General features: G+C 45.6%; 1 protein-coding gene across 22 annotated transcripts in view; it reads left to right on the top strand.

Moving 5' to 3' along the window:
- BIRC6 (baculoviral IAP repeat containing 6) overlaps positions 1–23,929 on the top strand; it is a 272,057-nt gene that overhangs the window by 18,105 nt on the left and 230,023 nt on the right. For 13 of the 22 annotated variants that reach the window (XM_051843004.2, XM_051843003.2, XM_070069264.1 and 10 more), the window contains exon 1: positions 607–1,050. The exons of 2 other annotated variants lie outside the window; for them this stretch is intronic. In XM_051843004.2, coding sequence (XP_051698964.2) covers positions 705–1,050 — 346 coding nt within the window. In that variant the 5' untranslated portion in view covers positions 607–704. Of the gene's footprint in view, positions 1–603; positions 1,051–23,929 lie in introns of those variants that run through there. 7 more of the 22 variants (XM_008254565.4, XM_017340830.3, XM_017340826.3 and 4 more) reach the window with 3 other exon arrangements.

Raw genomic sequence — 23,929 nt, 5'->3', positions numbered from 1 at the left:
GTTTTCTGGGAGTCCTTTCTAGTCCACACACACGCACACGCACACAATCCACGTAATTCGAATGACTTGGACTGTGGACGGAGAAACCAAACTCTGTGCCCTCGTCACCTCTTCTCGGGCACTTTTGATATACACAAAGATTTGGAGAGGGGAAGCGCAGGCGCCGTAACTGGCACGAGCTGAGGAAGGGTGTCGGGTTCCTTCTTGGAGTCGGGCCCCGGACCCCGAGGTCTGTTTCCGGCCACGGGCGGGCAGGCGCCCCGCGCGGGCTGGGAACGGCCGGGCACAGCTGGAACCGCTGCAGAGGGCCTCAAGGCGCACCAGCGCAGCCGCCCGAGCTGGGGTCCCGCCTAGCGGAAACGCGGGGAGCCCAGCCCGCCCCTCCTCCCCTCCCCCGCCCTCTCGAGGAGCGGCGTGGAACTCGGCCAGCGGCCACTCCCTGGGCTCGCAGGAAGAAACTGGGACGTTGCGGACGCAGAGCTGGCCGGACCAGCGGCGCGTGGCACGCGCGAGTCCTCCCGCGCATGCTCCACCCGCGCGCCTCCCGCCCCCGCCCCCGGCCCCGCCCCCTTCGCTCCTACTCCCCCTCCCCCGCCCGCTCCCGGCGAGCTTGGCCCCTCCGGCCGGGCGGCCGACGTTTCGCGTGCGTGCGGGCGCCTGACTTCACTTCCGGCTAACGCGCTCCGCTTGCCCCCTGGCCCCGGATGGTGACTGGTGGTGGTGCTGCACCTCCCGGGACTGTCACTGAGCCGCTTCCCAGTGTGATTGTGCAGAGCGCAGGCCGGAAGATGGCGGCTGCGGCTGCGGCGGCCTCGGGCCCGGGCTGCTCCTCGGTGGCGGCGGCGGCGGGGGCGGGAGCGGGAGCGGGAGCGGCCGGGGTCTCAGAGTGGCTGGTGCTGCGGGACGGCTGCATGCGCTGCGACGCCGACGGGCTGCACAGCCTCTCCTACCACCCGGCGCTCAACGCCATCCTGGCCGTCACCAGCCGCGGGACCATCAAAGTCATCGACGGCACCTCGGGGGCCACCCTGCAGGCCTCGGCGCTCAGCGGTGAGTGTGCCGCACGCCGGGCGGGGGCTGGGACCGCCGCGGGAGGAGCCGGGCCGGCTATCGGGCCGTGCCTCCAGAGGCGGGGGAGCGGCCGGGTAGGGCTGGGGGTTCGGGCCGGAGGCGAACGGAGGCCCGGAAGCTCATGGATGGGGATCTTGGGACTTGGCCCTTCGGGTGGCCGCAGCTGGGAAGGGAAGCCTGGCGAGTTGGGGAGCGGTGGGAGTTGCCTTTCGGACCTCGAGCGTCCGGTGTGGCGCGGTCCTCTGGGAGAGGTGAGGAGGGCACGGAGCTCGCCGCGGAGAAGGCCAGGCCCCCGGGTGAGGTGGTGGACAAGGTGTTGGCCCAGCGCTCTGCTGGAGGAGCGCGGAAGGCTCGGAGGGGTGGGTGGGTCCCGGCGGGAGAGGTTGGTGGCCGGAGGCAAGGGGCGGGGAACGTCCGAGTCGGCCTTTCCTTCCTGAAGAGAAGTGGCGGGGCGGCCGGTCCGTGGGTCCCGCAGGTGCGGGGACCGACCGCAGGCTTCGCGCCCGGGTGGGGGTGGGGTGGGCCTGCATGGGGGTGGGGAGAGAAGTAGGCGGGCCGGCTGCCTGGGCTGTGGGGCTCTGGCGGACTCTTGGAGACTAGACTGGTCCCCCAGCCCGGACTTCCACCTTCCGTTTCCCCGGCTGGACTGGCGGTGTGTGATCTTGGGTTCGTAATTAGGTGAAACTTAAGGGCCTCCATTCTTGTTTGGCCATAGCGAGCCGAAAATTGGGGTCTGCAGGTATGCCAGCGTCTCACCATTGGAGGCCGGCACTTCGGTGGGTAGTGTAAACGTTGGACCGGGGATGGGACTTTTAGAATGCATGAGGTGAACGCCCACTGACGGGCTGGAGTGTTTTGGAATCCCCTGGCTAAGTTACCTTTGGCAGAGATGACAATTTCCTTTGCGGTTAAATGATGAGCGGCTTAATTTGGATGTTACAGGATGTGAGTTAGACTCATGCACAGAGATCTAAATGTATACAGGTGTCTGCGTTCAGCCAGATACAGGTAGTTATGTGATTTACCAGTTCACTTGTATTTTAGCAGCGACAAATAAGGAAACTTTTGATGTGTGAGTTATAAAGAATTTATTTATAAGACTAAGTGGTACCAGATTTTTGTTGATGTGAGAGTTGTGAAAGAGGTGGATTGTGTATACTTAGAGGATACAACCTTATAATATATCTAAGCAGTATCTCAGAAAAACTTGTGGGTGGTGGGCTTATAATTTCTTCTTTTCTTGGCTTAGGTAACTAACAGGAGAGGTGTCCAGCTGTCCCAGTGATCAGTTACTGTGACTTGGGCATAACTGTCACTGTGTATGAAATGGAGATGCTCATTAGTAACTGGATATTTCTTTTTAAAAGTGACTTAGAAGTACTTCAAATATGAAAAAAGTGTAAAGAGTAATTATAGTGAACTGTCATGTATCCCAGCTCTGCTTAGGAAGTACATCACAGAATTGAAACCTTCTGTGTCCTTCGTGGGTTTCCAATTCCCGCAGCCCACCCCCCCATTATCTTTGATTTTGTTTTCTTTCTTTCTTTCTTTCTTTTTTTTTTTTTCTTTTTTTTTTTTTTTTGCCAGGCAGAGCTAGACAGACAGAGAGAAAGGTCTTCCTTCCATTGGTTCACTCCCCTAATGGCTGCTACAGCCAGTGCTGCACCGATCCGAAGCCAGGAGCTGGGTACTTCCCGGTCTCCCATGCAGGTGCAGGGGCCCAAGGACTTGGGCCATCCTCCGCTGTCCTCCCGGGCCCCAGCAGAGAGCTGGACTGGAAGAGGAGCAATCAGGACTAGTACCTGGCTCCCCAACCAGGACTAGAACCTGGGGTGCTGGCGCCGTGGGCAGAGGATTAGCCAAGTGAGCCACGGCGCTGGCCCTGATTTTATTATTTTCATACATTCTTTTTTTTTTTTTTTTTAAGATTTATTTTATTTATTTGAAAGGCAGAGTTACAGAGAGAGAAAGAGAGGTCCTCCATCTGCTGGTTCACTCCCCAAATGGCCACAATGGCCAGAGCTGGGCCAGTCTAAAGCCAAGATCCAGAAGCTTCATCCCAGTCTCTGCTATGGGTGCAGGGGCCCAAGGGCTTGGGCCACCTTCTGCTGCTTTCCCTAGTGCATTAGCAGGGAACTGGATCAGAAATAGAACAGCTGGGACTCAAACTGGTGCTGCGATGGAATGCTGGCACTGCAGGCCCAGGCTCTAACCTGCATCACAGTGCCAGCCCCTACATTTTTTTTTTTTTTTAATTTGACAGGTAGAGTTAGTGAGAGAGAGAGACAGAGAGAAAGGTCTTCCTTCCATTGGTTCACTCCCCAAATGGCTGCTTTGGCTGGCGCTGCGCCCATCCAAAACCAGGAGCCAAGTGCTTCTTCCTGGTCTCCCATGTGGGTGCAGGGTCCAAGCACTTGGGCTATCCTCCGCTGCCCTCCCAGGCCACAGCAGAGAGCTGGACTGGAAGAGGAGCAACCGGGACTAGAACCTGGTGCCCATATGGGATGCCGGCGCCGCAGGCGGAGGATTAACCAAGTGAGCCATGGCACTGGCCCCCCAGCCCCTACATTTTTTAGTATATTTTTGTGTCCTTAATGTCCATTATTGCTTTTTGTGAGTTTTATGGTAGAATAAGTGCTATCGGAGTGTATGTCCTCGATCATCTGCAGAAAGTCATGTTAAGAAAAATATGTGTCTTAGAGGAGTTCATGAGGTGCGTTAATGCCTGGAGGCCATATGTGAGAACAGGAATATATGTTAAAGTTTGTCAGAATGGTTGGGGCAGTTGGACATATGTTTGTATTTATATGCCTGGACATGGAAGGGAAGAAAATACTAGCTCTTGCTTTAATGGTAGGTTAGTAAAGAAAACGGTTGTGGGGTCTGCGCTGTGCTGTAGTTAGTAAAGTCACCACCTGCAGTGCTGGCATCCCATATGGGTGCCTATGTGAGTCCCAGCTGCTCCACTTCTGATCCAGCTCTCTGCTATGGCCTGGGAAAGCAGTAGAAAATGGCCCAAGTCCTTGGGTCCCTGCACCGTCGTGGGAGACCCGAAAGCTCCTGGCTTCGATCTGGCTCAGCTCAGCCACAGTGGCCATTAGGGAAGTGAACCAGTAGATGGAAGAGCTCTCTTTCTCTCTCTCTGCCACTGCCTCTCAAATAAATGAATCTTTCCTTTTTTTAAAGGGTTTTGAGGCTGCCTTTATGGCTTGGAGGGTAAAGCTGCCAGTCTCAGCATCCCATTTGGGTGCCGGTTTGAATCCTGGCTGCTTCACTTCTGATGCAGTCCCCTGCTAATGTGCCTGGGAAAGCAGTGGAAGATGGCCCAAGTCCTTGGGCCCCTGCACCCATGAGACTCAGAGAAGCTCCTGGCTTCTGCCTGGCCCAGGCCCTGCCTTTGTGGCCATCTGGGGAGTGGACCAGTGGATGGAAAAATCTTTCTCTCTCTCTCTCTCTCTGTAACTCTGCCTTTCAAATAAAATAAATAAATCATTAAAGAAATATAAAGAGAAGGGTTTTAGGAGCATAATATGAATGTAAAGGTAAAATCTGGAATAACTTAGTTGATGTGTGTTGGGGGATATTAGTTAATCAACAAAGTATGGAATTGGATAAAATTGCAGAAGTCCATGAATGAGGATTATGCAATTAGAAATATGTAAAAGTGTTTATGTTGAACAGAATAAAAGGATTACAGCAAAAATGCGAAGGTAACCATGAATAAATTCTGAAGCACTTTTTGTATGAGAATTGAAGTTTATCATTAATAATAATTACCAGTGGTTGTATAGGGTCCCATGTATATAATTTATTCAGATGATTGGAGAAGGAATATTGCACTTGTGTTTTACTTGGGATAGTTAGCTATTTAATAACTTTACTCTTAATGGTTAGCACAGAGTGACATGCCTATGAATAGAGTAGGGAGAAGATGCCTGTGGTGATCATGGCTTTAACATCACCCCTCTTCCCAGTTAAAGGGCAGTAAGGCACCTTCCTTTCTACCTTTGTCTGAGGGGATAAAGACTAGGGTAGTCATATTGAGTTTTATTGAGTGATGGAGTAATATTGTTATGGATGCATAGAGTTCAGTATATAGGGTTATGGTTAGCCTGTTGATGTAGATTGGAAATTGAAGTATGGAAAGAGGACTTCCTGTGTATGCATTCAGTTAGGGGCAAAGGTGGTGAATTTTAAAACTGTGTTTAATAGCATATATCTTTTTTTTTTAAATTTTATTTTATTCGAAAGAAAGTTACAGAGAGAGGTAGAGACAGAGAGAAAGGTCTTCCATCCGCTGGTTTACTCCCCAGATGGCTGCAATGCCGATCCAAAGCCAGGAGCCAGGAGCTTCTTCCAGGTCTCCCACGCAGGTGCAAGGGCCCAAGGATTTGGGCCATCTTCTGCTGCTTTCCCAGGCCATAGAAGAGCTGGATTGGAAGAGGAGCAGCTGGGACTAGAACTGACGCCCATATGGGATGCTGGCGCTTCAGGCCAGGGCTTTAACCCGCTGAGCCACAGCACCGGCCCCCTTTTTTATTTATTTATTTATTTATTTATTTATTTATTTATTTATTTATAAGTCAGAGTTACACAGAGAGAGGAGAGGCAGAGAGGCAGAGAGGGAGAGGGAGAGAGAGAGAGAGAGATAGAGAGAGAGATATCTTCTGTCTGATGGCTCACTCCCCAGATGGCTGCAACGGCCAGAGCTGTGCCGATCCAAAGCCAGGAGCCAGGAGCTTCATCTGGGACTCCCATGTGGGTGTAGGAGCCCAAGGACTTGAGTCATCCTCCACTGCCTTTCCCAGGCTACAACAGAGAGCTGGATCAGAAGTGGAACAGCCAGGACCAGAACAGGTGCCCACGTGGGATATCGGCACCTCAGGCCAGGGTGTTAACCCACTGAGCCACAGTACCGGCCCCAAGCATATGTCTTTAAATTACCTGCATCTGAGTTAGATGAAGAGCTGCCTGTGTATACACGTGTCAGGCAAGTACTTGCTCCCTGTTAGTATCTAGATGTCTGAGGCACTGAGCTGACTGCTTAACATGGCGGTATTCAGTGACCTTCATGTTCTGGCCTTCAGCGATCTCACTAGTGTTATCTCCCTGTTGTGTTTTGTTGTATGCAACTGGCTCATTTTCTGTTTTTTAAGATTTATTTTTTAATTGAAAGAATTAGAAGAGAGACAGAGAAGGATTGATCTTCCGCTCGTTCATGGGATTGATCTTCCACTCGTTCACTCTCCAAATGGCCCCAACAGTGGGGACTGAACCAGCCAGGAGCCAGGAGCTTCTTCTGGGTCTCCAACTTGGGAACCTGGGCCCAAGGAATTGGGCCATCTTCCACTACTTTCCTAGGATTGGAAATGGAGCAGCTGGAACTCGAACTGATGTCCATATGGGATGCTGGCATTGTAGGCAGTGGCTTTACTGCCTGTGACACAATGCTGGCCTCTTGATTTTCTTTTTTAACTACAGTAGTTTTGTTCTTTTTTGTAAAACACCAACTTCCTCTAGTCAGACTAGAGGAACCTTGAAGCATGTGCTGTTTTATATTTGTTGGTTTGGTAATTTGGCAGCATACCATTTTTGGTATATTTTCTGCTATCTTGAGCTATTTTTAAAGATTTATTTATTTATTTGAAAGGCAGAGTTACAGAGAGAGGCAGAGGCACAGAGAGAGAGAGAGGAAGAGAGAGAGAGGGAGGTCTTCCATCATGTGGTTCACTCCCCAAATCGTTGTATGTAAATCAATGAGTAAGTTACATGGATGATTTCTCACATACTGATTACTAAATAGAGATGTTCCTTGACTTTTTAAAGAATATTTTTAGAGCAGTTTTGGCTTTGTAGCAAAATTGAGCAGTAAGTAGACTTCTATATATCCTGTCCCCACACTTAAGACAGTATCGCCCCCTCAACCCACATCTGACATCTCAGTGCAGTTTTTCACTGATGAGGGCTACATTAATAATCATTATCCCTAAAGTGTATGGTCCACATTGGACATCACTTTTGTGATATCCATTCTGTTGGACAAATGTATAATTACGTGTATTCATCATTTTACTATTATGCGTGCAGAATAATTTTAATGCCTTAATCCTCTGTCTACTTACCCCCACCCCCACTGAATCTTTTTATTGTCTTCATACTTTTGACTTTTTCATAATGTCATAATTAGAATCAAACAGTATGGCTGGCACCGCGGCTCACTAGGCTAATCCTCTGCCTGCAGCACTGGCACTCCGGGTTCTAGTCCCGGTTGGGGCGCCGGATTCTGTCCCAGTTGCTCTTCTTCCAGTCCAGCTCTCTGCTGTGGCCCGGGAGTGCAGTGGAGGATGGCCCAAGTGCTTGGGCCCTGCACCAGCATGGGAGACCAGGAGGAAGCACCTGGCTCCTGGCTTCAGATCGGCGCGCCGGCTGTAGCGGCCATTTGGGGGGTGAACCAACGGAAGGAAGACCTTTCTCTCTCTCTCTCTCTCTCTCACTATCTAACTGCCTGTCCAAAAAAAAAAAAAAAAAAAAAAAAAAAAAAAAAAAATCAAACAGTATGTGTACTTTTCAGATTGGCTTTTTAAACTTTGTAATATGCATTCAAAGTTCTTCCATGTCTTTTCATGGCTTGGTAGCTCATTTCTTTCTTATTTTTTTTTTTAAAGATTGATTTATTTCTTTCCAAGGCAGTGTTAAAGAGAGCAGGAGATTACAAGAGAGGGATCTTCCACCCTCTGGTTCATTCCCCAAATGACTGAAACAACTGTGGTTGGGCCAGGGCAAAACCAGGAATGTGGAACTCAGGGCTTTTCTGATGTGGGTGCAGGGGCCCTAGCACTTGCGCCATCTTCCACTGCCTTCCCAGGCACATTAGCAGGGAGCTGGATCAGAAGTTGAGTAGCTGGGTCTTGAACCAGTACTGTGTGAGATGCAGGTGGCAGCTTAACCTGATGAGCCTTAGTGCTGTCTCCATAGCTCATCTGAGTGCTGAATAATACTCCATTGTCTGGGTGTACAGCAATTTGTCCATTCACATCTTGGTGGCTTTTGGCAGTTTTGAATAAAGCTGCTATAAACATTTGTGTGCAGTTTTTTTTTTTTTTTTTTTTAAAGAGATTTATTTATTTATTTGAGAGGCAGCATTCCAGAGAGAGGGAGAGACAGAGAGGTCTTCCATCACTGGTTCACTTCCCAAATGGTTGCAGTGGCCAAAGCTGGGCCGATCTGAAGCCAGGAGCCAGGAGCTTCCTCTGGTCCTGAACATGGGTGCAGAGGCCCAAGGACTTGGGCCATCCTTCGCTGCTTTCCCAGGCCACCAACAGAGAGCTGGATCAGAAGAGGAGTGAGCAGTCTATACACAAACTGGTCCATATGGGACACTGGGGTTGCAGGCCGAGGCTTAGCCTACTACGCCCCAGCGCTGGCCCCTATGTGCAGGTTTTTGTGTGGACAGAAGTTTTGAGTAAATATGCAGGAACTTGATTGCTAGATTGTGTGGTAAGAGTATGCTTACTTTTGTAAGAACCTGCCACACTGTTTTCCAGGGTGGCTGTGCCATTTTGTATCCCCAGCAGCATTAAGTGAGGGTGTCTGGACTCCATCCTTCCCAGCATTTGGATGTGCCAGTGTTCGGGATTTCGGCCATTCTAATAGGTGTGTTGTGGTGTCTCGTCGTTTTAATTTGTTATTCCCTAATTACAAATGATCTTGAACAGCTTTTCATAATCTCATTTGTATCTTTTTTATGTTGTTTGCTGACTTTGGGTCTTAAAAATAAAAAAATCCATATGTACAACTTAACAATATTTTTCATGTTATTAAGTATGTTCCTTTCCTAGGTATCCTTTGTTCATGCAGTTTCATCTAATATCCAGGAATGTGCATGGTTCTCAGGATAGGTGGCTTGGGTTAAGATCCCAATCTCTGTTTTGCTTTAAGCTTACTGTAGCCTTGACTGAATTACTTAATATTTCTGTGCGTTTCTCCATTTGCAGAATAATTATGATAATTGTACTAATTGTGAGAATTATGTATTAATACTTAGAGTGTTTAGAACACTGTATTTACCAATAAGTGCCCCAAAAAAGTTCCTCTTATTTACTTGGAATTTCCTGTTAGTGATTTGTTTTTTTTTTTTCATTTTTTTATTTAAAGCTTTCTTATATTCTTTTTTAAAATTTTTTTAACTTTTATTTAATAAATATAAATTTCCAAAGTATAACTTTTGGATTATAGCAGCTTTTTCCCCCCATAACCTCCCTCCCACCCGCAACCATCCCATCTCCTACTCCCTCTCCCATCCCATTCACATCAAGATTCATTTTCAATTATTTTTATGTACAAAAGATCAATTTAGTATATACTAAGTAAAGATTTCAACAGTTTGCACCCACACAGAAACAGAAAGTATAAAGTACTGTTTGAGTAGCTTTCTTATATTCTCTATATGTCTTTTGATCTTAACCTGAAATCTGAATTTCTTAGATTTTTTTTTTCTGATTTACTCCTTTCAGTCATCTTATAGAACCCATCCAGTGCTTAGTTCTAAGATTGAGGGATTGTTAAGGTGTTGTCTTATTTATTTAATTGCTGAAAGAGTCCTCCAAATCGATGTGTTTTACTTTTTTTAAAAGCTTTTTTTTTTTTTTTTGACGGTATGTGAAGAGAGAGTAGGCTGTTTATGTATTAGGTAGTCCTGAATTTTGCAGTTTTGCTCATTTGCTAACTCACTGGTTAAACTTCCTGAACCTCAGTTTCCTCATCTGTGAATTACGATTAATATTTAATAGATGGTTGTGATGATTAAGTGGTTGAACACATTAAAAGTGTCTCACAGTGCATGACAAATGTATGGCAGATACTTAGTGAATGTTAATTCTTGAGTCTCTTGGGTGCTTAAAAATATATATATATATTTTTTCTAAGATTTATTTATTTGAATGGCAGAGTTGCAGAGAGAAAAGGAGAGACAGAGATCTTACATTTGCTGGTTTGCTCCACAAAAAACTGCAATGACGGGCTGGGCCAGGCTAGAACCAGGAGCCAAGAGCTTCTTCCAGTTCTCCCCTGTAGGTATAGGGGCCCAGGGAATTGGGCCATCCTCTCTGCTTTCACAGGTGCATTCGCAGGAAACTGGATTGGAAGTGGAGCAGCTGAAATGTGAACCAGTGCCCATATGAGATGCTGGTGCTGCAGGCCATGGCTTAGCCAGCTGCACCACAGCACATGCCCCCGGGTGCTTAGTATTGACATGCTCTTCATTATTACTTAAAAAATTCACTTACTAGCCAGCGCCACGGCTCAATAGGCTAGTCCTCTGCCTGTGGCGCCGGCACACCAGGTTCTAGTCCTGGTTGGGGCACTGGATTCTGTCCCGGTTGCCCCTCTTCCAGGCCAGCTCTCTGCTGTGGCCAGGGAGTGCAGTAGAGGATGGCCCAAGTGCTTGGGCCCTGCACCCCACGGGAAACCAGGATAAGCACCTGGCTCCTGGCTTCGGATCAGCGCGGTGCGCTGGCTGCAGCACGGTGCGCTGGCTGCAGCACGCAGGCCACAGTGGCCACTGGAGGGTGAACCAAGGGCAAAAGGAAGACCTTTCTCTCTGTCTCTCTCTCTCACTGTCCACTCTGCCTGTCAAAAAAAAAAAATTCACTTACTACTTGAAGAGGACAGATACCATTCAAATGTAGATGGAAAAATAAAATATATTTGCACATATATCTTTTAGTATGCTGGCATGGCCAAATATTACAAAGAAAATAGATGTCCGAATGAAGTCAAGAGTGTTGTATTACTAGTTCCATGTATGTAGGGATGTTTGTGTAATACAAACATGTATTCATGGAAGGTGCATGTCTTGAAAAAACTATGAATGGATTTCAAAAAATTTTGCACTAAAATAAATGTATTTTTTTGTTTTTCCATGACCTTTTTGTATTACCCTTTTGTGTATCATAATTAAATGAAAATGTATGTATATGGATATTAATCAGTGGCTGTTGTTTATGCATAGGACCAGTCACGTTTTCAGTTTCTGAATTGGATTTCAGATATACGTCATGTAAAAAAAAAAAAAAGGAAAAAGCTACTAGAATTTTTAGGCAGTTTTATATTTCTTTATGAATCATTTCCTCTTATCCTGTGTAAATACTGACTTTGAGAAATTTGTACCATAGTCATAAATAAAAAGTTTATATTCTACTCTACCTTTAGTGAAATTTAGTGTTAGGTGGTTTTATTTTTTTTTCCTCTGATATAATAGTTTCTAATCAAATGTAAAGCCCATAGTTACCTGCTCTAAGAAGTCTTAAAGCCCATGTGGTCCTCAAGAAATAAATATTTTGAATGAAATCATTTTGGGGAGGGGTAAAATACAAAGTCTCCCAGTGATAGAATTTGTAAATGGTTCCTGTTTCCTGACTAACTTTACATTCAGCCTTCCTCCTCTAACTCTTTGGGATATAATAAATATGGTACAAAATTGGGATTTCAGTAGCCCTGGAAAACAGTCATTGTTCTGGATGCTTGTGAATTTTTAGAGAAAATTTACCTTGGGCGGACATTTGGCACAGCAGTTAAGATGTCGCTGGGGTCGGGGGAAGGGGGATGCTGGGATCCCATTTGGGTGCCGGTTTGAATCCTGGCTGCTCCACTTCAATCCCGCTCCCTGCTAATGTGCCTGGGAAAGCAATGGAAGGTGGCCCAAGTATGTTGGGAGACCAGGAAGAAGCCTGTGGCACTTGGCTTCAGCCTGGCCCAGCCCTAGCAGTTGTGGCCATTTGGGGATTGAACTAGAGGATGGAAAATCTTTCTCTGTCTCTCCCATTCTCTGTAGCTCTTTCAAATAAATTTAACAAGATGTTGATTGGGATGCCCATGTGCCACGTCAGTGCCTGGGTTTTTATGTCCGCCCTGCTTTGGATCCAGTTTCTTGCTGATGAGCATCTTGGGAGGCAGCAGATGATGGCTCAAGTACTTGAGTCTCTGCCACCCAAATAGGAGTTGAGTTCTGGGTCCCCGTCCTTGGTTAGGCCCAGCTGAGCTGTTGTGGGCGTTTGTGGAGTGAGCCAACAGATAGACATACTTCTTCCACCTCACTTCCTTTACAATAAATAAAAATAAATAAATAAATAAACTTAATTCAGTGGAATCTTTTTGAGCTGTTGAATATGTACTTTGGTTCTGTTTCAGTTGACTGACTTTAGTGATGTTAGCTGATGACCTTGTTTATGTCAAAAGTTTGCTTTTTGATTATAAAAATATTTTTCGATAATTATGGTAAATTTATAACAAGACCTGTTAATGTTTTGCTATGTTTTTAAGATCCTGTGTGTTTAGTATAATGTTTATATTTACTGCCCAGGTTTCCCTGTTGTGTGCTCAAAGGTAGTTTTCATTATAACGGAATTGTTGTTAGTCTTTGTTTTAGTAGTTTTAGACTTTGTAGGAGGCAGTGTAAGAGCTTAGATTCTGGAGCCAAACAGTCTTGTTTCTTTTTAGCTTGGAAGATCCTCTGTAAGATGAGGATAATAAGTAGTATCTACTTCATGAGTGCTGTGGGAATCAAAATGAACTATATGTAAATATCTGGAATAGTGCATTGTATCTTCAAAGTACTCTTTGAATTTCTTTTGCTTGATTTTGTTTTCATATTAAATTTTTGTGATAGCAGGGCTACTTAAAAGATTGCTGAGTGTAGTTGTTTTTGCACGGATACTGTATTGAAATCATGATATTCTGGTTTTTCATGTATGTGGGAATGGAGCTGGGTACACTGTAGTAGACATAATTATAAGAGCAATACTTTTTGCATTACAAAGAAAGTACAAACTATAATTGATTTTGGACTTAAAATTGTTAACAGGAAGGTGATGTGAAGAGCTGATTGATTGGTATTCATTCACAAATTTACTGAACTAGGCACTGGGAGCACACAATAAAGTAACATTTTGCCTTGGAATACATGGTACATGGTGTTTTTAGGTAAGCCATTTTAGCATAATGTCATAAGTATTGTAAAATAGATGTGCAGAATACCATGTGACTACCTGTCGCTCCCCCTCTTCGTGGAGGAACGACACAGGACCCTGCGCTGTTCTTTTGTCTGCTCGGCCCTTCCCGGGTTTGCTGCTGGTTCTTCCCGGGTTGGCTGCCGTCCCTTCCACCTCCGTGTAAGGGCGGTTCCCCCTGCCACATTCCCCACTTCCGCAGGGGAGCGGCACACCGCCGGCCGGCTCTCTCGGGGGCTACACAGGTGTTCCTTCATATAGATGTTCCCCTTAGATGTTCCTGGTGCATGTTGTCTCTCTCCTCCTTTATAGTCCTCTTCCGCCAATCCCAACTCGGCTGCCCACACGCCGAGTACGCTGCTCTCCTCCAATCAGGAGCAGGATCAGCTCCTGGAGGTCATCACTCAAGTTGGCAAGAGGCAGCTGCGTAGAAGCTGTTTCCTCCTCTCCCAGCGCCATATTGTGGGAGAGCAGATGCATAGAATAAGTCTTAATTCCAGTAACTTAGTCTAGTCCGGGTTGCTCCCCACACTACCTTCTTAAAGGAGGTAGCATTTGTGATCGATTTTGAAAGATGGAGATCGTGGGAAGGGAGTGATATGGGATGATCATCATAAGTCAGAGTGTTTGTGCATAGACATGTTGGACTTTAAAGACATGGTGAATTTGGGGCCAGCGCTGTGGCGCAGTGGGATAAGCTGCTGCCTGCAGGGTTGGCATCCCATATGGGCGCTGGTTCAAGATCCGGCTGCTGCTCTTCCAATCCAGCTCTCTGCTGTGGCCTGGGAAAGCAGTGGATGGCCCAAGTCCTTGGGTCCCTTCACCTGCGTGGCAGACCTGGAAGAGGATCCTGGCTCCTGACTTTGGATCAGTGCTACTGATCCAAAGTGGCCAACTGGGGAGTTAACCAGCGGATGGAACCAGGTCTTCTGTGAAGACCTTTCTCTCTCTCTCTCTCTCTCTCTCTTTGCCTCAACTTCTCTCTCTGTGTAACTCTGACTTTCAAATAAATAAATAAATCTTTAACAAAAAAACATGGTGAATTTAAGGAACAGAGTGAGGTTGGTATTTAGGGTGCATGGTTCGTGTTGAAGCTGAGAGATAAGCAAGGACAAGAACATACACAACATGTTCTTTCAAGAAGTTTGCACTTGATGTCAGTAGTAGAAGCTGTCATGGGTTATGAAATGAATTAAGTGTTCAGTAAAATTTGGAGCTGATGCCGTGATGGAGGAAGCGATGAGAGCCCTTATGTAAGGTAGTTTGAGACATAGAAACGATGCATTTTGGTGAATGTGAGTGGTGAGAAGAATTGACAAGGTTGAAATTACACTTCTATTCCCACTTTAGGTAACTGAATGAATAATGGTTATTAACCCAATTAGATAATACAAGAATATATGGTAACTAACTTTTGCTGGAAAAGACTGGGAAGGGAGAAGGAAATAATGACTTCAGTTGTGTTAATTTTGAAATTCTCTAAAAATGCCTGAGATGTCTGGAAGGCATTTGGAAATTCAGGGTTGAGGCTTGAACAATTGGCAATACAGATTTGGAAGCCATTGGCATTTATAAAGAAAGCCCAGGCTAGTGGTTGTAATGCAATGACTCTGGATCCAGACCATTAAGTTTCAGTCTCTGGTTTACTACACATTAGTTGTGATGTTGGGCAAGATACTTAACCTTTCTATGCTGTCATAATTGGATCGTAATTCATTGGGCTATTGGAAAGATTAGATAAGCTGATCCTTGTAGGCCTACCTTAAGCTCTCAGTAAATGGCACTTTTTCTATTGGTGTTTTAAAATCATATAAATCAGTTCAACAAGTGTCTGTCAAGTGGGGATAATAAGCAAGCTAAGGTTGAGATCCCCCTCTGCCCACCTCCTGCACCAGTTTGGAAAAGCTCTGTAGAAGATGTGGGACCTCAAAGGGTTGGAGTTAGTGGTGTAGAGGGAATGGTGTAAGCAAGAGAAAAGCCTGAATACGCAGTATTAATGTTTGCTACCAAGAGTTTCGTATTAGAGTGCATGTAAGGCACGGAGAGGGGAGCAGTGAGACAGCCTGAGGATCTTGGACATGGTCCTTCTAGGCTGTGGTTCCATATTTTTAGGCACAAGAGTTCCCGGTTTGAACTGGAAAAAAAAATAGGGTCCTATTAAAGGAGCTTGGTTGTAGTTAATGGAGAAACACTGGAAAAAAATACTTTCAGGGGCTGGCGCCGTGGTGTAGTGGGTAAAGCCGCAGCCTGCAGTGCCGGCATCCCGTATGGGTGCTGATTCGAGTTCCAGCTGCTCCACTTCCGATCCAGTTCTCTGCCATGGCCTGAGAAAGCAGTAGAAGATGGCCCAAGTCCTTGGGCCCTTGCACCACGTGGGAGACCCAGAAGAAGCTCCTGGCTCCTGGCTTTGGATTGGCCCAGCTCCGGCCGTTGTGGCCATCTGGGGAGTGAACCAGCAGACTGAAGACTCTCTAGACTCTGTCTGCTTCTGCCTCTCTGTAACTCTGCTTTTCAAATAAATAAATAAATATTTAAAAAACGCTTTCAAGTAATTTTAATTTTAGACTTCTCTATCTGTATTTGAAAAATACAACATGTACTTGTATGCTTTCAGCCTTCTTCGCTGCTGATTTAGCTTTGAGACTCTTGGAGGGGTAGTGAAAACAAGTTAGTTAATATTCCACATGCCTTCTCACTTCCAAAATTTTGTTGCTGTCATCTTTTTTTCCCTTGTTCTTTTTGTCTTTGTGTTTGATTAATGCTCATTCATTCATTCAAAAATTTATTTATTTATTTGAAAGAGAGAAGGAGAGGCAGAGAGAGAGAGAGAGAGAGGTCGAGAGAGGTCTTCCATCCACTGGTTCACTCCCTAATTGAATGCAACTGCTGGAGCTGGGTCGATCTGAAGCCAGGAGCCAGGAGCTTCTTCGGATCTCCCATGCAAATAGCCACAAGGGCCAGAGCTATGTGGATCCAAAACTAGGAGCCAGGATTGCCTTCCCAGTCTCCTATGGAGGTACAGGGGCCCAATTGCTTGGGTCATCCTCCACTGTTTCCCAGGCTATAGCAGAGAGCTAGGTTGGAAGAGGAGCAGCCAGGACTAGAAGTGGCACCCATATGGGATGCTGGCGCTGCATTCAGAGAATTAACCTACCGCACCACAGCACCGGCCCCTGGCTTACCATCTTTAAAGCAAGCAAATAAAAGTAGCCCAGACTACTTTATCTAATAAGACAATGAGTGTAGAAATCCTTTGTAAACTTTAGCCCTTCAAATGCAAGGGATATAAAAATGTTTAACTTCTTTGGTATAGGAAAGATACAAATCACACACACACAAAGAAGAGAGAGATAAAAGAGGTGTGAGTAACAAAAAGAATAAAGTAATTGATTTATTAACAGTCTGTTTCAAAATTTATATTAAATATTTTCTAAACAAAAAAACTGTGACTGTGACAGTGTTCCTAAAAAGAAGTAATTGAGGTGGGCATTTGTTATAGCAGTTAAAATTCTGCTTTTGCTTCTGATTCCAGCTTCCTGCTGATGTGTAACCTGGGAGGTGGCAGGTGATGGCTTGAGTACTTCAGTCCTCAGCCATGTGAGAGACCTGTGTGGAGTTCTAGGATCCTGGCTGTGGCAGGCACTTGTGGGGTGAACCAGTGGATTGAAGATCTTTCAAATGAAAAAAAAATAAGCAAAAATTAAAAAAACTAAATAGAAGTAATTGTGATCCAGTTTGAGACTTAGGAATTTTTTTTTTTTTTAAGATTTATTTTACTTGAAAGGCAGAGTTACAGAGAGGGAGAGAGTCAGAAATTGAGAGATCTTCCATCTGCTGGTTCGCTTCCCAAATGACCACAAGGGCTGGAGCTGGGCTGATGCTAAGCAGGAGCTTGGAGTTTCTTCAGCATCTCCCATGTAGGTGGAGGGGCCCAAGCCTTTGGGCCATCTTCCACTGCTTTCCCAGGCCATTAGCAGAGAGCTGGATTGGAAGAGCAGCAGCTGGGACTAGAACCAGGGCCCATATGGGATGCTGGCACAGCGGGTAGAGGCTTAACCTACTATGTCACAGCTCTGGCACCAGAAATCTTTCAAGTGAGGTAAATATTCTTACTTTTTAGACAAAGTGATATATATTTTAGTTTGGGCAAGATGGGATGTCTTTGAAATTTATTGTCGGTATCAGCAATTTAAATCTTTTGTTGATGTGCTTATACTTTGACTTATGAAGTAGGAGAGAAAGAGAAGATTGAGGAAATGGCAGAAGGTGGTGGTACTGAACCTTGATTTGTCTTCAGAATCATGAGAGGGAGCTTTTGAAAAATAGTCTGCTTGAGCTTCAATATTCTGACTTAAATGATTTGGAATAGAGCCTATATGTGTCATTTATTTTTCTTAAAGTCACCCCAGTTTCTTCATTGCAACTGCCATCTTCCGGAAATTTGCCCACGTGATGAACACAAAGGAATAGAGGAAAGGCACCTAATACATGTGCTGCAGGCATTTTAGAAAACATGGAGCTGTCCTTTTGGCCCCCCACTTGGGAATCTACAAGAAAGATGTTATTGTAGACATCAAGGGCATGGACGGGTACTGTTCACCAAGCAATGCTCTATACGTGTTACTGTGGCCAAACTGAAGAGTCTGCAGTGTTACCCAGCATGCTATTGGAACCCTTTCTTTTTTAAATATATATTTATTTGAAAGGCAGATTTACAGAGAGGCCAAGGCATAGGCAGAGAGAGAGAGAAGTCTTCCATCTGCTGGTTCACTCCCCAAATGGCTGTCACAATTGGAGCTGGGCCAATATGAAGCCAGGAGCCAGAAGCTTCTTCTGGGTCTCCCACATGGGTGCAGGGGCCCAAGCACTGGGGCCATCTTCTACTGCTTTCCCAGGCGATAGCAGAGAGCTGGATTGGAAGTGGAGCAGCCAGGACTGGAACTGGCGCCCATCTGGGATGCCGGCACTGCAGGTGGCAGCTTAACCCACTATGCTACAGTGCCAGCCGCTATTGACATTGTTTTAAGCAAGGGCAAGATTCTTGCCAATGTCTGTGTTGAATGTACTAAGTGCTCTTTAAGAGTTGAGATACCTGCCTGAAACAGGTGGAGAAAAATTGTCAGGTAGGAAGCCAAAGAGAAAGGTAACTGGGTTCAACTGAAAGCCAGCCTGCTTCACCCGGAGGAGCTCACTTTGTCAGAACCAGTGGGAGGGAGCGTAAGCGGCTAGAACGTTTGTCATATGAATTCGTAGCATAATGAGTATGAAAAAATAAAAAACCTCTGATTTCTGTTAATTTAATACAAGGGTGGTGTCCTGTCCCCCAAAGAAATTAATTTAAAGTAAAAAAAAGAAAAAGTCACGTCAGTTTCTAATGTGCAGCTAAGTGTAGATTCAGACTTTGAACCTGGGACCTTAGAGGAGCAAATTTAGTTGGTATACATGTCTGGGATAAATGATTTAGTTGGTATACATGTCTGGGATAAATGAGAGACACTTTTCATTTGAATTGAATGGTTTTCTCTTTAGCCTTTAGCATTTTCTTTTCTTTGTAAGACAGACCTCCTGAGCCAATTAGTCTGCTAATTAAGGCTGCCTGATGTATTTTAAGTTATATTTAGTGAGTATTTTATGAAGCTTGTCTACTAATAGCTGGGTGAATATATCGAGGGCCATATTTTTGTTGCTTTCTTTTTTGTTCTTTCATGCTATAATTTGTTTTTGGTTGGTTTTAAGTGCTGTGATACTTTAAAAAAGTTATTTATTTGAGAAGGATGTAGGGAAAGAGAGTGAGTGAGTTCAGGTGCACTTTCATCCACCAGTTCATTCTGTAAATGCCTGCAATAGCCAGGACTGGACTGGGTTGAAACTGGGAGCTGGAGACTCAACCCAAGTCTCCGTTGTGAATTTCATGAATGCAGTTACTTGAGCTATCACTGCTGCCTCTCTGGGACTGCACTAGCAGGAAGCTAAAGTCGGGAGCCAGAGCTGGCTGTGGAATCCAGGTGCTTTAATATGGGATGTAGGTGTCTGAACTCACATTCTAACCATCAGTCAGTCTAAGCTTTTTTATGAAAATGTCCTTATAGTCAAGAAGGGTGACCTTATACTGGAGGAAGGAGGAAAGGTGTCACTCCCCGTCTTCGTGGAGGAACGACACAGGACCCTGCGCTGTTCTTTTGTCTGCTCGGCCCTCCCCGGGTTTGCTGCTGGTTCTTCCCGGGTTGGCTACCGTCCCTTCCACCTCCGTGGAAGGGCGGTTCCCCCTGCCACTTTTCCCCACTTCCGCGGGGGAGCGGCACACCGCCGGCCGGCTCTCTCGGGGGCTACACAGGTGTTCCTTCATATAGATGTTCCCCTTAGATGTTCCTGGTGCATGTTGTCTCTCTCCTCTCTTCCGCCAATCCCAACTCTGCTACCCACACGCGGAGCACACTGCTCTCCTCCAATCAGGAGCAGGATCAGCTCCTGGAGGTCATCACTCAGTTGGCAAGAGGCAGCTGCGTAGAAGCTGTTTCCTCCTCTCCCAGCGCCATATTGTGGGAGAGCAGATGCATAGAATAAGTCTTAATTCCAGTAACTTAGTCTAGTCCGAGTTGCTCCCCACAGATCCCCCTTTCTTTTTATTTTTGGCGTTGATACGTGCCTGTCTTCGGTGCCCCGCGACACACACTCTGCTCTGCTTGCTAGAGTTGCCCACAGGTGCTTACAAGCCCTACCAATCAGGCAAACCGAATCCGGGTCCTCTCTTCGCCATGTTGTGAGGAGGTTTTTAGGCGCTGATGCGTGCCTGTGTTTGGTGCCCTGCAGCGCATGCTCTGCTCTGCTAGAACTGCCTGCAGGTGCTTACAAGCCCTACCAATCAGGCAAACCGAATCCAAGCCTTCTCATTGCCGTATTGTGGGGAGACTTATTGGTGTTGATAACGTGCCTATCTTCGGTGACCTGCAGCTCATACTCTGGTCGAACTGCCTGCTGGTGCTTATTGCCTTACTAATTAGGCAGACCGAATCCAAGCTCTCTTATTGCCGTGCGTGTTGTGGGGAGGCCTTATTTTTCTCTATTTCTCTATCTCCGGGCATTCCTATTTCTCCTATTTTACTTCTATCTACCAGCATTCCTATTTCTCTCATTTTACTTCTAAACTTCTGTTTCTCTTATCCCTGCGGCTTCCCGGCACCCGCCCCGAGGCTACTTCTCGGCGCCTCGCCCCGAGGCTGCTTCACGGCTCTGCGCAGCTTCAGCCCGCGCTTCTCTCATCTGCGCGGCCTCCCGGCGCCCGCCCTGCGGCGGGTTCCCGGCTCTGCTCAGCTTCCCGGCTTCGTGCGCGCACTCCGCGGTCTCCGCGCCCGCACCACGGCCTTCGCGCTAGCCCCGCGTTCTATTAGCGCCCCTGTGCGCTCTCCCTGTTCATGCCCTGCGCGCTCTCTCTGCGCGCGGCAGCTTCCGCGAATCACACAGCGTAGCTTACGTCTCCGCCACCGGTATTCAATCTAAGTTCCCCGGACTAACCTGGCGAATTCCAACCTGGCGGCCCATGTCTCTGCCTCTGGTTCCAGATTTTCGCCTTTTGCTCCCGGGGCTGACTTGAAGAATCCCAAGATAGCTTACGTCTCCGCTTCAGCCTGCACTCGCGGCTTCATCCTCCCTAACATTTTTTTCTACCTGGTATGTTTCCCTAAGTTTTCTTCCAACAATATTCCTCCCTCATTTCTCCTGGCCTCTCCCCACAGTCCGTATCCAAGTCTAAGTTTCTTACAGGTTTCACTTTCACTTTCAACCTGCAGTCCGTATCTGAGTCTAAGTTTCTTCTTGCTTTCACTTTAAATCCTAACTTCTTTCCCACAGTCCGTATCCGAGTCCAAGCCTCCTCCAGGTTTCACTTTCGCTTTCAATCTCCTAGCTTCCCTGCCATAGTCCGCATCCGAGTCTATGAAAGCTTTCACTTTCGCTTTCAATCCTAACTTCTTTCCCACAGTCCATATCCGAGTCACGGCACCATTATGTCACTCCCCGTCTTCGTGGAGGAACGACACAGGACCCTGCGCTGTTCTTTTGTCTGCTCGGCCCTCCCCGGGTTTGCTGCTGGTTCTTCCCGGGTTGGCTACCGTCCCTTCCACCTCCGTGGAAGGGCGGTTCCCCCTGCCACTTTTCCCCACTTCCGCGGGGGAGCGGCACACCGCCGGCCGGCTCTCTCGGGGGCTGCACAGGTGTTCCTTCAGATAGATGTTCCTGGTGCATGTTGTCTCTCTCCTCCTTTATAGTCCTCTTCCGCCAATCCCAACTCTGCTACCCACACGCGGAGCACGCTGCTCTCCTCCAATCAGGAGCAGGATCAGCTCCTGGAGGTCATCACTCAAGTTGGCAAGAGGCAGCTGCGTAGAAGCTGTTTCCTCCTCTCCCAGCGCCATATTGTGGGAGAGCAGATGCATAGAATAAGTCTTAATTCCAGTAACTTAGTCTAGTCCGAGTTGCTCCCCACAGAAAGGGAAGGAAGAGATATCTGCGATATTTAGACCACTAGATTAACTAGTTTCATGTCTCAAATGTCTTTATTTCATGTTGTCTTAAGAATAGAGACTATTGCATTTTACCAATTTTAGCTTTAGTTTTAATATATTAAAAGCTTGAAATTCTATAAATTGATTGTTTTATTATATATGAAACAGTTTATTATATATTTAACAGCTCAGTTAAAGTACTTGCTTTTATAGGGGTCTATTTTCAGTGGGAAAAGATCTGTTAAAGATACACACATGCTGCGATAGGGTATGTCAGGTGGTAAAAATGCCATAAGGAAGATTAAAGCTGGTACGAGGATTGTGTTGAGATTGTTTTACCCATGGTCTGGGAGGGTCTGTGTCAGGTGACATTAGGCCAGCGATCTGCAGGAGGTGAGATAGCAACAATGCAGACATCCAGAAGTTTCTACTTAGAGTTAGATGGATTTTCATCATATTTGATTAGAATTTGACTTGGATTGACTTTAAAAATATCAGCTATGTGAGGATTGATGAAGCATCTGTGACTGCCATTCTAGAGGTGTGTGTCATCTATATTAAACAGAAGACAGTGAGTTCAAATAGAAATTCACAAGAGCACACACTCCAAATTGTAGAAGTATTTTGTTAATTTGTAGCTGAGTTACTTTCACATTGGCAACTTTTTATTTACAGATGGTCGTGAGTTCTCTTGTGTAACATCATACAGGGAAGCTAGTTCTCAAATTCTGTAGTTACAGCTGGGGGCAGCATCCTGTTGGAGGAAAATAACTGATGTTTCCCAAGGTGTTGAGAGATGTAACTGTGACCAAGTGAACAATTTTTATGAAAAAGGTGTAGAATATTCTGCAGGGAATAGAATTTTAGGGATTGAGCCCCATGCAGGGAAATTTTTTAGTGGCGATTATGTTTTCAAAGCTTTCTCAATTGATATCAGATAACTTAAGATTATAGTACAAATAAGAGTTACCTGGTAGTAGCTTTGGTTAAAGTGAATGAAGAAAATTGCAACTTAGAACTGTTGATTCCTATAATTCTGTGTCTTTCAGAGAACCTCTTTATGTTAAAGTATATACTGATTTTCCTGCTTGGAACAGTGTTACCCCTGCCGTCCATTTTACCCCTTGTTACCCTTGGTGGCCTAGCCACTGAGTTTTCCCAGACTTACTTGCTTGACATTTCTGTTTTTTGGGAACACTCATTTTGGTTTTAATACTTCAGTGCAATTATTAACAAAAGTTATTAAAAAGTTTTTCTTATTAAATGGTTTCTTTTTAGATAATTGTGTTTTGAAACCTTTGTGAGACCCTAACATTAGTTTAACACTTTCTTTATTGATTTTGAATGATGTTTGTATATAGTACAGTATAGGAGGCTGTTTTACAAATTGGAACTTGATAAGATCTTGGTGCAAATGGAAGTTTACTTGTGTTGTATCAGTTTGCAAAGACAGTATTTCTAATAGTAATTTTGTGAAACTTATGGATAAGGAGGGTTAACTGTACTTAATTAAATGTTTGGTAGACTTCTCCAATGAAACTGTATGGGCATGGAAGTTTCTTTGGACAATTTATGAATTCAGTTTTCTTAATAGTCAAAACTATTCAGATTATGTTTCCTTTTGGATGAATTTTGGTACTTGGTACATTTCATCTATGTTGTTTAATTTACATTGTAGATTTGTTGTTGCTACGCCTCAGTTACCCTTTCACCATTTGTAGTACCAAATTTGTCAATACAGATTACCCAGTTTCTCTGTGTAGAGTTAGTTGTTCTTTTATGTTTATTTAATTACTTATTTGAGAGGTAGAGTGACAGCAAAAGAGGAAGAGACAGGGAGGGAGAGGTATCTTCCATCAGCTGGTTCACTCTCCAAAGGGCTGCAACGGCCAAGGGATAGGCCAGGCTGAAGTCAGATGGCAGGAACTCAGGTACTTGTGCCATATTTTCTTTCTTTTTCTTTTTCTTTTCTTTTCTTTTCTTTTTTTTTTTTTTACAGACACAGAGACAGTGAATTTATATTACATACAACTACAGAGTTCTATAGAACAGAATTCTCTCTGGCCTTGTCAATCGGCCTGGATAGCGGCTTCCGCCAGAAGTGGAAAGTGGCTCAAAATGTATCACGTGACCTCCTGTGCCATATTTTCTGCCTCCTAGGACGTTAGCAGGAATCCAGATAGAAAGCTTGGAATAGCTGAGACATGATCAGGCACTCTAAGGGATGCAGGTGTCCCAGGCAGTTACTTAACCTGTTAAAATGCCTTTCCCTTCTTTAACATCTGTGGGATCCATAGAGTATCTCTCCTTTCATTCTCACTACTGATTAGGTATGTTTTCTCTTTTTTTGTT

Source organism: Oryctolagus cuniculus, chromosome 2 (genome assembly GCF_964237555.1).
Source record: "Oryctolagus cuniculus chromosome 2, mOryCun1.1, whole genome shotgun sequence".
Classification (NCBI taxonomy): Eukaryota; Metazoa; Chordata; class Mammalia; order Lagomorpha; family Leporidae; genus Oryctolagus; species Oryctolagus cuniculus.
Note: the sequence above shows the minus strand (reverse complement) of the source record. Positions and strands in the feature narration are given on the sequence as shown.